This window comes from Podospora pseudopauciseta, chromosome 1, assembly GCF_035222475.1.
Source record: "Podospora pseudopauciseta strain CBS 411.78 chromosome 1, whole genome shotgun sequence".
NCBI lineage: Eukaryota > Fungi > Ascomycota > Sordariomycetes > Sordariales > Podosporaceae > Podospora > Podospora pseudopauciseta.
Window position 1 is genome coordinate 5,509,425 of NC_085892.1, and position 13,256 is coordinate 5,522,680.

A 13,256-nucleotide genomic window follows, 5' to 3' on the forward strand; every position below is an offset into this window, starting at 1 on the left:
CGACTCGACCGTTTCTGACATACATGCGTAGAGAAGTGGGCTTCACCACAAGCATTCCGTAAAAGCTCTCATCGCCGTCGCCGGGGTTATACTCTTCTTGTAAACCACCGTTTGCTTACTCAAGTCTCCCGAAGCACCACCCGACAGCAAAGACACGAAAGGCACGAGAGTGCTCCCGTCGCTTTGTCGCTCAAGCACCGTACAGTACCGTTGCTCAGCCTTACACACCACCCCTACACTAGCTCCCCCATTGTCTAGTGCGGTGAGCTGTGCTGGGCATCCATGCAAGAGAGAGAGAACCGGCGGTCATCAGCCACAGACTACCCAAACCAGCACATCTCGTTCCTTCGGCCTCTCAACAGTTGCCCCTGGCTCACCAAGCAACTTGATTCCACACGATCATAGTCTCTCCGTCTCTCAAGTCTCTCAAGCAAGCTAGCCGCGCGAGGCTCAAACCAGCGGCCATCCCCATCTCTTCACTCACTCACCTGCAAAACCAAGAACGAACCCACCCGCTGCAACCTGACTGTGTCTTGCCCCCCCGGTTGCGAGGCACCTAATTTTCCCGCTCCTACCCATCCGCCGTTTTCCCCGATTCAGCTCGCGGCCAGGTCTCTCTTGTCCAGCCCTTCAGCAGCCCGTAACCCGCAACCCGCCGCGCGCACACAGCCCACCCTCGCTCACTCTCACCCCCTCCTTTGCCCTTGCTCCTCTCCCATTCTTTTAATACTAAATTTCCCCGACCTTCCCCTTATGAGTTCTACGAACTCCCGCTTCAAAGGCTTTCCAGGCTTCGGTAAGCGAAAATCGAGCGGCCCTCCACAGCAGAACGGGCAGAACGGGAGAGCCAGCCCACACGTACCCCAGACCCAGACCCCGCCTCTGGGAGCCCCTCAAATACCGACGCTGTTTCCGTCGCGCCCGGGTGCCCCGTCGATTGCCTCCAACTCTTCTCAGCAGAGTCTCCCAATGAATCATCCAGGTCCTGGTCCACGGCCACCCAGCTACACTCCGCAGAACTATCCTCCCGGCCCTCCCGGTCCCGTCGGTCGCACCAGCCCCCTCGCCAACCAAGGCCCGGCTCGCACCCCGCCCTCGCAAATGGTCGGTGGTCCTCCGCCCATCAACACCGGCGCTCCTCCGGTCGCTGGGTACCCACCCCCCGTGATGGGTGGCCCTCCTCCGCCGCCGGGATATGGCAACCCAACCGGCTACCCTCCCCCGCCGCCGCAGCCTACCGGCCCTGTCGCCCCTTACCAGCGCAACGTGGCTGCCGAAGTGGAAGGAAACAGCCGGAGTAAGGCTCAGCTGATTGTTGGCATCGACTTTGTAGGTTGAACCGATGACACTGTGAACGAGATCCATTGAATAACTGTACTGACGAGGCTGGCAATGATCAGGGCACCACGTTCTCTGGCGTGGCCTTTGCGTTCGCCACCAATAATGAGGCGAAGGAAGACATCATTACAGAGTGGCCTGGTGCTGGCTCATACACCAAGCAAAAGGTCTGTGGGCTTTGCATCCTAAAACCCTGATGGCTGCGACCCTGCGTGCATACGGTTCAGGCACTAACTCTATCCCAGATTCCCACAGTGCTGTACTATGATCAGTACCAAAAGGTTGTGGGCTGGGGTCCCGATATTGCCGATGCCCTCGCTCCAACAGGATACCCCAAGCCGGGTGTTCAGAAGGTAGAATGGTTCAAGTTGCAGCTGATGCTCTCGGGCAACACGTATATCGACCCCATCAACCTCCCTCCCCTCCCGCCGGGAAAGTCGGAGATTGATGTGGCCGCCGATTATCTTTTCAAGCTCCGCCAGGCCATGAGAGCGGCCCTCCAGAAGACTCTGGGTGAGGTGTTCAACCGTGAGGAGAGGAATATCCGTTACTACCTGACAGTGCCTGCCATTTGGAACGACGCAGGCAAGGCTGCCACGAGAGCGGCTGCTATCCAGGCCGGCTTCCTTCGGGACGAGAACGACAACCGCCTTACCCTGGTCAGCGAGCCCGAAGCTGCTGCTCTGTTCTGTTCCAAGACTGGTCTCCTGAACCTCAAGGTGCACGACGCCGTCCTGATTGTCGATTGCGGTGGTGGTACCGTCGATTTGATCGCCTACGAAGTCGAAGATGAGAACCCCTTCACAGTAGCCGAATGCACGGCTGGTTCCGGTGACTCTTGCGGTTCGACTGCCCTCAACCGCAACTTCAGCAACATCCTCCGCACCAAGATCCGGAAGATGAAGCTACCTGACGGCTCCAAGACGGCTGGCCGTGTCTATGCCAAGTGCATCATGGACTTTGAGAACCGCATCAAGGCTGATTTCCGGAATAACGGCCAGAAGTGGGCTGTTGATGTTGGTATCGAGGCCGAGTTCCCAGAGGCCGGCATCGAAGAGGGTTACATGACTTTCACTAACGAGGAGATCCTGCAATGCTTCGAGCCCGTTGTTAACCGCATTCTGGAACTCGTTCGCAACCAGATCATTGCCATTCAGGCGCAAAACCGCACCCTCCAAAACATCTTGGTTGTCGGTGGCTTCGGTGCTTCCGAGTACCTCTTCCAACAGATCAAGCTGCATGTTCCACCTCAGTTCCAGTCCAAGGTTGTCCGGCCCATGGATTCCGTCGCCGCTATCGTCAAAGGTGCCGTCACAGCTGGTATCACCGAGAGAGTCATCACACACCGTGTTGCCCGCCGTCACTACTTGATGGCCACTTTGCAGCCATTCAAGGAGGGATACCATCCCGAGGCGTACCGTGTTCCCTCGCTCGATGGCAAGGACCGCTGCAAGTTTACCAGACAGATCTTTGTGCAAAAGGGCCAAAAGGTCAAGATTGGCGAGCCCGTCAAGGTGTCCTTCTTCCGACAGGTCGCCCCTGGCGCCACTCTCATGTACGAAGATATCCTGTATGCCTGCGACGACGATGTCTGCCCAGAGTATACCAAGGATCCTAGTAAGTTGACTGCCAGCCTGAATGATGAGATGAAATCATATTAACCACTTCGACAGGAATCAAGGAGGTTGTCACGCTCACCTCGGACTTGTCACGCAAGAACTTGGAGAAGGATTTCGAAAGAATGGACACGCCACAAGGCACATTCTACCGTGTCTACTTTGACATTTACCTCACCCTGGACGGTTCAGAATTCAGTGCCGAGCTTGTGTGCCAGGGCGAAGTCATGGGCCGGTGCCGCGCTAGGTTCAGGTAGATGTTGGAAGTCTTGACGGAGTTGCTGCTTTTTAGTTTTCACATTGCATCGGATCTCAACAATGATACCTCTCTGAAGTAAAATGGGCGTGCTTTTTTCGCATAGTTGGCAACGGAATTTGCGAGGTTGAGGTGGTAGAGGGTAGATTTAGGACAGGAAACATGTTGGAATGAAGAGGAAGAAGTGTTTGTCAGATAATTTGGATTGGAGTTGAAATAGTAGGAACGACTCGAAACCTGAGATGGGGAAGTCCTGCAAACACCGGGTCGTTCGATTCAGGCAGATAACACTCAACATGGGCACGACGCAGGAAAGAGGCTTTGGGCTTCATAGCGGTATTCAGAAGAATGGAGCACGGCAGTTGTGTCTGCTGTTTTGTCCTGGGTTATGATAGATAACACGATCAACTTTAGTAATGACCCTTTTTGTTCCCACCAGCTTGGATTTGACGATGTTTCCTGCGAGGCCTCACATTGCCCTCGAGTGAGCGATGACGTCGGCAACTACAGGTGGAGACATGCAAGCAAGCATTCTGGGGGGCACGCATAGGGCTGGAGAGTTGCTTGAACCAAGGCAAGCGGTTGCCGCTACCCACAAGGGTCATCCGTGCAACAACACGACACCTCACTTAGAGGACCTGCGCCCGACGACCAATCGTTCCCGCGGGACCTCCCACCCTTAACTTTGGACCACACCCATTCCTTCCATGTTGCCCCTGATATCACAAGCTCTGGCGAGATTTTGATGGCAAGACCAGTCAGGTCCTGCTCCCAATGGCAGGATGGCATCTTGGTCGTGGCAGCCAGCGCGGCGAGCCAAGATGACCTCGCTTGTCGTCTCTTCTCCCTCCTTTTTGCATCTGGCTTGACAGTCGATCGGCCCACGACACTCTCTTGTTTTTTTCTTGGAATTTGCGAACAACCTGAATCTCCTTTACTCAAACCTCTGTCTCTCTCTCTCTCTCTTTCTATCTCTTTCCTCGACCGAAAAGCGTGCTGGCTTCCTGTTGTTTTTCTTAACCTAGTGTACTTCCTATTCGGCTTCCCTTCTGTCTAGAGTCCCCCTAGACACATCAGTACATACCGGCTGTCCTTACTACCTATTGCTCCATTATCAAGAAGGCTGTCCTAGGGAGAGAAACACTAAACCAAGATGGCTCAAACGGTTGCTGGAAGAAAGGCATGCTGTCGGCAGAAACAAGGCGGCGTCACGATGGCAGCTACTGGACCGGTAAAGACGAACGGAGCCACAAGTGTTATTGCCCCAGCACCACCGCCCCCACACAAGAAAACGCACCGCGGTCAACGCCTAAAGAGACTCGTTCTGGCACCCTTGGCTCTCTTGGGCGGGAATGCCTCCGCTGAGACCGTCACAGTAACAGTCTACGGCGGTCCTGCAAACCTTTCTGGACCAGGTCCAACAGCAATCAATAACACACTCACCACTGGCAGCGCATCCATCACATCATCATCCGCCCAAGTCACAGAGCTTGACCACAACAACCTAACCCCCATCCCTTTGCTTGTCACCAACAACTGTGCCGAGACTATCTGGCCCGGCATTGCAACCCAGAACGGCATCGGACCAGGAACAGGGGGGTTTGAACTCGGACCGGGAGCCTCGAGGCAAATGTATGTCAGTCCTGACTGGCAGGGGAGAGTGTGGGGGAGGACGAATTGCTCATTCAATGCCGATGGTACGGGGCCGAGCAACCTCAATGGCGTCAATGGTGCCGGGGCGGCGTGTCTGACAGGTGATTGTTTTGCTCAGTTGGACTGTCAGTTTACTGTAAGTTTTCTTTCCTCCACTTCCTGTGCCTCTTTTCCTCAACAGAATCCAGGGCGCCGTCCCGGTAACCCTAGCCGAGTTCAACCTGATAGGCGGCATGGAAGGCAAGCAAACCTTTTACGACATTTCCCTCGTCGACGGCTACAACATCCCCCTCGCCATCATATACATACCCGCCAAGAACACGTCCTGGATCCCCCCCAACCTGACCAATGCGGCCTGCATCGCCTCTTCGGGCTACCTCGCGGAACCAGCTAGTACGGGAACCTTCTTCACCAACGCCTCGTTTCCAATCCCTCTAGAGACTGTACAGACCAACCCCACGGTGGCTAGGTGGTGCCCGTGGGACCTGCAAAAGTACCCCCCCTCCAAGCCGGGCAGCGGGATTTACCCTTACCCAGACGACAAGATTGAGCGTCCGGTTTTTGACCCGTGCCTGAGCGCGTGCTCCAAGACGCAGGCGCCGCAGGACTGCTGCACGGGGGAGTTCAACGGGCCCGAGGTTTGCCGGCCGAGCTTGTACAGCGAGATGGCGAAGAGTGTCTGCCCGGACGCGTACTCGTACGCGTTCGACGACCGGACGAGCACCTTTATCGTTCCGGCGGGGGGAGGGTGGGAGGTGAGGTTTTGTCCTGTGGGGAGGAGCACAAACATACTGGAGGTTTTTGGGAAGGAGCTGAGGAGTTTGGCGAGTGGGGGTTGGCATCCTGACCAGGGGGTTGTTGAGAGGGTTAGGGAGAAGGTTGGGAATAAGAGTTATATTGAGAGTGTCAATCCTGTGAGGGCGGGGGCTGGAAGGCAGGTGAAGGGAGTGGGATGGGGGTTGGTTTTGAGTGGGATGTTGGTTGTGATTGTTGGGGGGGTGGTGTTTTGATGATGATGATGATGATGATCACGATGGCTGATGACAAGTTTGATACCCTGTTTTTTCCCCCTCGATGCTGCTAGAATAGATGGTGTAGGCGGGTTTGGATGCAGCTTTGGCTGGTAGAGTGTTGCTGTATGTAAGACCTGTGTATGTTTAGCTTGGTTGATTTGATGGGTTGTGAATAGATGATCTTTGACTATAGATACCGGGTATTGATCAATAAACTGGAACAAAGAGTGATCAGACTTGCCCCCGGCAGGAGCATGATTGAATTTATTTTTTTGTATTTATCGCCACAGATCTATGCCTCTCAAGGGAAACCATCAACAACAAAAAAAATGCCCCAACGATGCTTCGCTGTGGTAAAATCAACACACATTACCCATGCAACACACTGTACTGTACCCTCGACTCCACCCAGCATTTTACTTTCTCTTCTCCTTCCTCCTCCTCTCCCACTCTGCCCTCTCCTCGTCGTCACTCCCACTGAATTCCGCGTCATCATCGCTCTCCTCCTCCTCCTGCTGCTGCTGCTGCACCAGCTTACCACCCCCCTTGACATCCCCGACGTCAACGAAGTCACCCTGGTTCAGGCTGGCGTACTCGTGCTTTCTGATAAGCTCTCTGAGTCCTTCATTTCTTGGATCTACTAACTGCAGCGCTGTCAGCCCGCCCTTGTTCTTGATCCTCGGGTTCGACCCGGCCTCGAGCATCATCTTGACCAGGGCGTTGCCGAACTCGCGCTGCTCGGGGGGCTCCGAGTTGATCCAGTGGATGGCCGTGTGCAGGGGGGTGTCACCCTCGAGGCGGTTGACGGGGTCGCACTCGAAGCCGGGCTGGTCGAGGAGGGTGTCGATTATTTCGTAGTGGCCCCGGGAGGCGGCCTCGTGGTAGAGGTGGTTGCCCATTACGGTTGTCGTGTTGTTTAGGAGGGCGGCTGCGGCGTCTTCGTCGTCTTGGGGGAGGAGGGAGAGGAGGAGGGTGAAGTTGTTGGAGCGGCAGGAGGCGATGAGGAGTTCGGCTGTTGAGGCGCCCTGGAGGGGGGTTAGTGATCGAAGGGGGGCAGGAGAAGGGGGTGTGGGGGGAGGTGATACCTCGTAGGATTCTTCTTCTTTGGGGGGTGCCATGGTTCCAAATGGTTTATATGTATGTGAGGGTGTACGGAAGTTCGGGTTGGAAGCTATGGAACCGATGGTAGGGACGAAGGAGTTGACCAAGACAACACACTGTCAAGACAGGAGGTTGCTCTCTGTTTTCGAGAGTGAAATCGAGTCCAAAAATATTTGAGGAAGAAGGCTGAACCAACCAAACGCGCGGCTGTCAAGAAGCTGTTTGCCTTATTAGATTACGGTCAGGAGGTGGCAGTGTGCACCACCTCACACTCCTAATTCCCAGCACCCCGCAAGGTCCCCAGCGACGCCAGCCGTCTCCGATAAGGCTGGTTTGGGCGATAAGGGGTAACCCCTGCAGAACCGAGGGTTCGGGTTGGCGGGGTTAGAGCACTTATCGTTATCAGCCGACTCATGTTGAGGTTTCACTTTGAACATATTTGGATGAGAGAGATATCACTGGTAATAAGAGAGTGTTTGTCAAGAAGCAGTTCCAGACCCGTTTGCTGTGCAGCCTTTGATTTGCCTTGGGAAAGTGACATGGGGCTTAGAAGACAAAGCCCTCGAAGTAACGTCTCGTAAGGGTAATCTTAGCATGCCATGCCGCAGAAGCTCAAGTTTTGCTCAATACTCAAGATCATGTTTTTTGGGGGGGGAGAATGAGATGAGCATCTAAAATGTAGCTCCTACAATCAAACTATATACTATGTCAGCGTTGCATGGTTGAGTCCGTCAACTTGATGTTACCAGCGGGGTGGTGGCTCACCCCAGACAATTTTTTTCGTGACAAGCTCCTGGGTTGCCGACGACTCAACTCAAACTCAACCACAACCATCTCAAAAACTTAAAGCCATAAAACAATTTCCTCAGCAACACATCACGTTCAGTATTTCACTTTTTCACAAACAAGAGTCTGCGAATTACAAAAACCCCCCCAAAAAAACCATCAAAATGCCAATCCTCTGTAAGTTTTGATACTTTTATCCTGTATATACGAACGACATCATAAGCTAACCAGCCACCAAAAGTCTGCCCCTACTGCGCGAACATGCTCATCCTCTCCCGGATGGACACAGGCGGCAACCGCGTAGAATGCCGCACCTGCCCCTACCAGCACGCCATCGAGAAGCCCTACTACTCCCGCAAGGTCTTCCCCAAGGTCGAAAAGGAAGATCTCTTCGGCGGCCCTGATGCCTGGGCCAACGCGCAAAAGCAAAAAGTGCAGTGCTCGTCCGCTGAGTGCTCGGGCGGGGAGGCAGCTTTCTTCCAGGTGCAAATTCGCTCTGCTGATGAGCCCATGACGACATTCTACAGGGTAGGTTTTCGCCTGAAGTGAAAGATGAGAATCATGGCTGACAGTGTGGTAGTGCTTGACCTGCGGGAAGAACTGGAGAGAAAACTGATTTCTTATGGTGGATGGGGGTGTGAGAGAGCAAAAGGTTCACTGGAGAAGGAAGCATTGCATGGAGTTCTGGTTATGGGGGTATCTTGATTATTCATTATCTGGTGGTTGGCGTTTATGTTGGATATATCAACGGGAGATGTGCCTGGCTCTCATCAAGGAGACCGCGTCTGGAAAATATACATCCTTGCCCACGTGTCTATCCATGTCGCACCACCCTGCTGCCGGGTTGTCCTTCTTCTCAGCGTGTGCCGTCATCTCAGGGGGCATTCCTCGGCGCGCACGTGTATATACAACTCCGCCGCTATATGTGCTCTCATGGGCACAGCGCGACGATGGTTGTGTCGTCTCTTTCGTTTTCCTGCTTCCGCGGTCTCCCTCAGCTCAACGACTCGCGATGCCACTCCACCGCAGCCTTCATTCCCTCGGTAACTAGCGCATGCGTCAAGTTCGGCGACAGGATATCCTTTCTGAAGCGCTCGACTTGAAGAAGCTCCAGCATCTTCAGACACGAAGTAGGATATGTGATATACTGGAGATATGGCGGGCGCGTCCAGTATTGCAAGTAATCGAGGTACGCAACGAAGGCGGGATTTTGGAGGAATTTCCGGGAGGCCAGGTAGTTAACATATTCTGGGTTCCCTAGGGCTTGGACAAACTGTCGAGTGTCAGCCAAACGCGAAGCAAGCCTGGTGAATGGGGAATGTGTTTGCTGACCTCCAATTCCAGCTCGAAACGTGTGTGGCCGCCGTACTTTGGCTCCTGCGAGGTCGCCTCGGGCACTGGAGGGGGATCTTGGGCTGAGCTGCCTATTGACATTGGTTCGGATGCCATGTTGTTGATGTTCAGGTGAGGCTGTCCAGGTCGCAGATCAGGTAAAGAGACGGTGCCTGGTTATCAAGGTGCTTGTGTGACGCAGTTGTTCAGGTCGAAAGCACGGAAATTGCCAGCGAAGAGCCGCTGAATGCAGGGAGCTTCACTGCGCTAAATTGGGCTTTTTCCAGGGATATGGCGCCCCACTTGCAGGGCTGCAGCTGCCTGCTCGGCCGTTTACTATAGCGGCAGCAAAGGTACCGACCACCTCCCGTCGCCGGATGAAGGGTTCCAAGAGAACAACAACGCATTTGTGATAGTTCATACCACCAGAACTTGTATCACTCTACACTTACAACCATATTTTCAACAGTTTTCGCGGGGAAATTGTCGAGCGCAGAGTTATCGGGTCACTTTCGGACCCCACATCACTTGGCCCTTGAGGCCTGCCCATCTCTCAGGATGTCTTTAGAGAACACCACTTCCGATTTGACAGATGGCCTCAGCAACACAACCACCACCCAGGCCCCAGAACCAACCGCCTTTGCTTTAACACTGTTACTGAGACCAGAATATCTCTCTGTTGTGATCAGCGCGCTATGCATCATTTGGCTAGGCGCTCATGGTTCACTTCGACGACCGCCCTCAGCGGCACCCATCAAGACGAAGAAAGGCCAGAAGCAGCCGAAAGAAGACAAATTCGCCGAAGGGCTCGCTGCTTCAGACGCCATCATGTTTCCCATTTTGGCCGGTATCCTTCTGATCAGCTTGTACTACCTCATCGAGTGGCTTCAGGACCCTGACATCTTGAACAAGTTCATGAGGGCTTACCTGTCCATCATGGCCGTTGCGAGTTTGGGCCGGCTGGCGGGAGATTCGCTGGATGTTCTGACGAGTTTGGTATTCCCGTCTACCTGGGTTGATGGCAAGGGGACAGTGTATCACATCGACTCGGACGAGCACCATCAGTATGTTGTCGACAAGGCCACTGGTCAGAACAAGGTTGTCCGGGACCGGACGTCTCCCCTTCCTGGCTTCCTGTCTATTCTGGCGCCGTCAAAAAAAGCTGGGGATGTCCTCTGGCTGGTACGGCATCTTTTCACTGAGGAATGGACTGTCAAGTTTGCGATGCATGGCTTGGTCTTTGTCAAGTTCAATATCAAGCTCAACGACTTGTTTGGGTTCATGGTTTCGATACCCTTTGCTGCGGCGTACCACTATCTTGGCTGGAACATTTTGTCCAACATTATGAGCGCGGGGATGTGCTACGCTACGTTTATGCTTTTGTCGCCAACCTCGTTCGGGATCGGGACTATGGTTTTGTGGGGGCTTTTTGTTTATGATATTGTCATGGTGTTCTATACGTAAGTCATTTTCCTTCTTTCGAGATCTTGGCTGTCACAAGCTAACACCATCCGAAGTCCCTACATGATCACAGTCGCAACAAAGCTCGACGCCCCCATCAAGCTGGTCTTCGAGAACAACAAGAGCGTCAGCATGCTCGGTCTCGGCGACATCGTCGTCCCCGGCATGCTTATGGGACTTGCACTTCGCTTTGACCTCTACCAATTCTACCAGAAGCAGATCAAGCTCGAACCTGTCGAGCTGGTTTCGGAGACCCTGGCGGAGGATGGAACAAAATCGGTTACTACTACTGAGACTTGCGAACGTCGGGTCAAGGCTCCGTTTGTTGATCCCAGGGGACAGTGGGGCAACAGACTTTGGTGCACCCAATTTGGTGGTTTGTTTCCTGTCAAGGCGGCTACCTCGGTCCGGGCTGCCACCGCCTTTCCGAAACCCTACTTTTATGCCTCTATGGTTGGGTACACCGCGGGTATGCTGGTCACGTTGACAATGTTGTTGGTTTTTAGACATGGTCAGCCGGCGCTGCTCTATCTGGTGCCTGGCGTTACCGGAGCGTTGTGGCTGACTGCTTTGGCGAGAGGTGAGTTAAAGGATGTGTGGGGGTATACTGAGGATGGAAGCCTTGACACGGAGGATGTGGTTGTCGATGTTGCGGGAGAATCGAAGGTTGTGGAGAAGAAGGACGGGGAGGTCGACAAGAAGGAGGGCAAGGAGAGCGGTGACAAGAAGGATGACTCAGAGAGCTATGATGTCTTTCACTTCTCCATCTCCGCGCCGCGGATAGCGTCAAAGGTCATAAAAGCAACCTAGGGGGTTTACGAGGGACCCGAACGGGGACCGTCTCGGAATTGGAACTATTGGGGCATTGCTATTACAGATTAGGGCGGGTTACGCATAGCGAGTGTTACGTACGATGGCAGTTTTAGTCCCTAGAAGCGATGCATCGAGTGTGTTCACCAAGTCATTATTCATTCCTTCATTCACGCGACACTACCTATTCGCCTCTGCAAAATCAAGCAGTTCGTCCAATTCCAGGAACTCATACGGGCCCAGCTCCCACCCCAGGGCATCCTCTTTGCGATCAGGCGTCCTCACGGCAGTGGCAATCATGTAATCCGGCCCCATAGACCTCAAACACATTTTCACATCCTCGACTTTTCCCCCCCGGAACCTGATATCAAACTTCCTGATCGCTTGCGCGGTATCTGTGTCGACATCATCATCATCATCCTCCCTAGCGGGGACCTCCCACGCCTCTGTTGGTCTTGGAGGGCGGAAAGAGACAAACTCCAGCTCCCTCAGCCACTCGGCCAGGAGAGCCTCGCCCGTGAGCTTGATGTAAGCCTCCCTCAACGCCCAGAGCGCATAAAACGCGCGGAGCTTCCCGTCGATGAGGTCCTCTGGCTTGGAACCGGATACCAAACCTGGCACGGCGGAGAGGACACGGTACTTGAGGTAGGTGACCTCGCCCGGGCCGAAGACGTCGGCGTGCATGTCCACGAAACCGGGCCAGCCGGCGGGGTCGGTGAGGATCAGCTTGTGGTCGCGGTCGCGGCGTTCAGAGGTGCAGACTACGTCTACGCCTGTGTCTGCTTGTCCCGAGTGATAGTTGGCCACGGCGACGAGGGCGACGAGGCCGGCTTGGTGGGTCACGTTGAAGGAGACGGGCTCTTGGCCGGTGGAGGGGTCGAGGTAGACGGGTTTTGTTTTGGAGTTGCGGGTTATGGTTGTGGCGGACCAGGGGGTGGGGGTGAGCTTGGTGATGGCGTAGTGCTTGAGGAGGTGGGAGGCGAGGGACATTTTGGCGTCGCGGACGTGGAAGTAGCGGAGGACCGAGGCGCGTTCTGACTCTGGGAGGAGGGATAATGCTCGGGAGGCCTGGTAGGGGGGGTTAGTAAGATGGGATGAAACAGTTGGGGTGAGTGAATGGACTTACATGAGTCTCGAGTTGTTTGGTTTGGGTGGCTTCGGGGTACCAGGGGCGGGTGTCTAGGATCCACTGGACGAGGACGGGTTCTTTTTTGTTTGATGGTGATGCCATGATTGAAGGGGGGTTAGGATAAATCGAATGATTCTATTGTGAGTTTGGCGGTGAAATGTTTCGGGATGTTGCTCATCAGATCATGTAAAATGCACCGAGCGTTGTGAGTTCTGGGGGAGGGGCGGATGAGTGAAACCTCCGAGTGTGGAAAATGGGCTGAGGATTTGACTCGCTGCGACACACAACGTCTCTTGCGATGGCGATTTATTTAAACCACAACCACCACCCTCATTTTCCACGATCTTTCCCCTTTTCCCTTCACCCTCCTCCCAGTTATGAGGGGGGAGGGACGCCTTATTCATCCGCTCAGTCACACCCCGTCAATCATCGTCATTGTCTCCCTTCCTGTTTTCCCACCATCATCAAATGACGACCAGTCTCATTCGGACATTTCATATGCAAAACCCGCCATGATGACCTTGCACGCCGCATCATCATCAGATTTTCCAGGCAGGCCCAGCATTTTTGCATTCATGATTTTTCCAATTTGACGACAAAATAGCGATTATCGGACGACTTCGAGCAAGACAACATTCTCAGTTCCGCTGAGGGGTTCCCACTAGTGCATTCCGGTCGTCACCTACCCGGAACCTCGACCAAAGCTCCGGACTCCGGTCCGGGCCGAACTAGTCGACAACCATTTTTCATCAATTGACCAC

The 13,256-nt window shown here is 54.2% G+C and overlaps 7 protein-coding genes across 7 annotated transcripts; 4 read left to right on the forward strand and 3 right to left on the reverse strand.

Annotated features, from left to right (window-relative positions):
- Positions 1 to 753: 753 nt before the first annotated feature.
- Positions 754 to 3,211, forward strand: QC763_115130 (uncharacterized protein; the record flags this gene model as incomplete). The annotated part of the gene is made up of 4 exons (XM_062908091.1): positions 754 to 1,329; positions 1,386 to 1,505; positions 1,584 to 2,955; positions 3,012 to 3,211. The coding sequence occupies 4 exons, from the start codon at positions 754 to 756 to the stop codon at positions 3,209 to 3,211; spliced, it is 2,268 nt and encodes a 755-aa protein (XP_062771123.1).
- Positions 3,212 to 4,363: 1,152 nt separating this feature from the next.
- On the forward strand, positions 4,364 to 5,873 carry QC763_115140 (uncharacterized protein; the record flags this gene model as incomplete). The annotated part of the gene is made up of 2 exons (XM_062908092.1): positions 4,364 to 4,999; positions 5,052 to 5,873. 2 exons carry the CDS (start codon positions 4,364 to 4,366, stop codon positions 5,871 to 5,873), a joined length of 1,458 nt encoding a protein of 485 aa, XP_062771124.1.
- Positions 5,874 to 6,085: 212 nt separating this feature from the next.
- QC763_115150 (uncharacterized protein) lies at positions 6,086 to 7,429 on the reverse strand. The gene is made up of 2 exons (XM_062908093.1): positions 6,962 to 7,429; positions 6,086 to 6,901 (listed from the first exon to the last, which is right to left on the reverse strand). The coding sequence occupies exons 1-2, from the start codon at positions 6,992 to 6,994 to the stop codon at positions 6,293 to 6,295; spliced, it is 642 nt and encodes a 213-aa protein (XP_062771125.1). The 5' UTR covers positions 6,995 to 7,429; the 3' UTR covers positions 6,086 to 6,292.
- A 38-nt stretch (positions 7,430 to 7,467) lies between these two features.
- Positions 7,468 to 8,576, forward strand: RPC11 (RNA polymerase III C11 subunit). The gene is made up of 3 exons (XM_062908094.1): positions 7,468 to 7,940; positions 8,005 to 8,291; positions 8,344 to 8,576. Exons 1-3 carry the CDS (start codon positions 7,928 to 7,930, stop codon positions 8,377 to 8,379), a joined length of 336 nt encoding a protein of 111 aa, XP_062771126.1. The 5' UTR covers positions 7,468 to 7,927; the 3' UTR covers positions 8,380 to 8,576.
- On the reverse strand, positions 8,441 to 9,445 carry soh1 (Mediator of RNA polymerase II transcription subunit 31). Its single transcript, XM_062908095.1, has 2 exons — positions 9,096 to 9,445; positions 8,441 to 9,036 (listed from the first exon to the last, which is right to left on the reverse strand). The coding sequence occupies exons 1-2, from the start codon at positions 9,210 to 9,212 to the stop codon at positions 8,758 to 8,760; spliced, it is 396 nt and encodes a 131-aa protein (XP_062771127.1). The 5' UTR covers positions 9,213 to 9,445; the 3' UTR covers positions 8,441 to 8,757.
- QC763_115180 (uncharacterized protein) lies at positions 9,433 to 11,444 on the forward strand. Its single transcript, XM_062908096.1, has 2 exons — positions 9,433 to 10,555; positions 10,613 to 11,444. Exons 1-2 carry the CDS (start codon positions 9,654 to 9,656, stop codon positions 11,364 to 11,366), a joined length of 1,656 nt encoding a protein of 551 aa, XP_062771128.1. The 5' UTR covers positions 9,433 to 9,653; the 3' UTR covers positions 11,367 to 11,444.
- An 84-nt stretch (positions 11,445 to 11,528) lies between these two features.
- On the reverse strand, positions 11,529 to 13,114 carry QC763_115190 (uncharacterized protein). The gene is made up of 2 exons (XM_062908097.1): positions 12,493 to 13,114; positions 11,529 to 12,434 (listed from the first exon to the last, which is right to left on the reverse strand). The coding sequence occupies exons 1-2, from the start codon at positions 12,595 to 12,597 to the stop codon at positions 11,547 to 11,549; spliced, it is 993 nt and encodes a 330-aa protein (XP_062771129.1). The 5' UTR covers positions 12,598 to 13,114; the 3' UTR covers positions 11,529 to 11,546.
- Positions 13,115 to 13,256: the final 142 nt, after the last annotated feature.

Coding starts and splice junctions, on each gene's coding strand:
- QC763_115150 (XM_062908093.1), bottom strand. CDS start 6,994: ATGGCACCCCCCAAAGAAGAAGAATCCTACGAG. Junction 6,902..6,961: donor AAGAAGAAGAATCCTACGAG/GTATCACCTCCC, acceptor ACCCCCCTCCAG/GGCGCCTCAACAGCCGAACT.
- RPC11 (XM_062908094.1), top strand. Junction 8,292..8,343: donor CCATGACGACATTCTACAGG/GTAGGTTTTCGC, acceptor ACAGTGTGGTAG/TGCTTGACCTGCGGGAAGAA.
- QC763_115190 (XM_062908097.1), bottom strand. CDS start 12,597: ATGGCATCACCATCAAACAAAAAAGAACCCGTCCTCGTCCAGTGGATC. Junction 12,435..12,492: donor CCAAACAACTCGAGACTCAT/GTAAGTCCATTC, acceptor CCCCCCTACCAG/GCCTCCCGAGCATTATCCCT.
- soh1 (XM_062908095.1), bottom strand. CDS start 9,212: ATGGCATCCGAACCAATGTCAATAGGCAGCTCAGCCCAAGATCCCCCT. Junction 9,037..9,095: donor GTTTCGAGCTGGAATTGGAG/GTCAGCAAACAC, acceptor GACACTCGACAG/TTTGTCCAAGCCCTAGGGAA.
- QC763_115180 (XM_062908096.1), top strand. CDS start 9,654: ATGTCTTTAGAGAACACCACTTCCGATTTGACAGATGGCCTCAGCAAC. Junction 10,556..10,612: donor ATTGTCATGGTGTTCTATAC/GTAAGTCATTTT, acceptor CACCATCCGAAG/TCCCTACATGATCACAGTCG.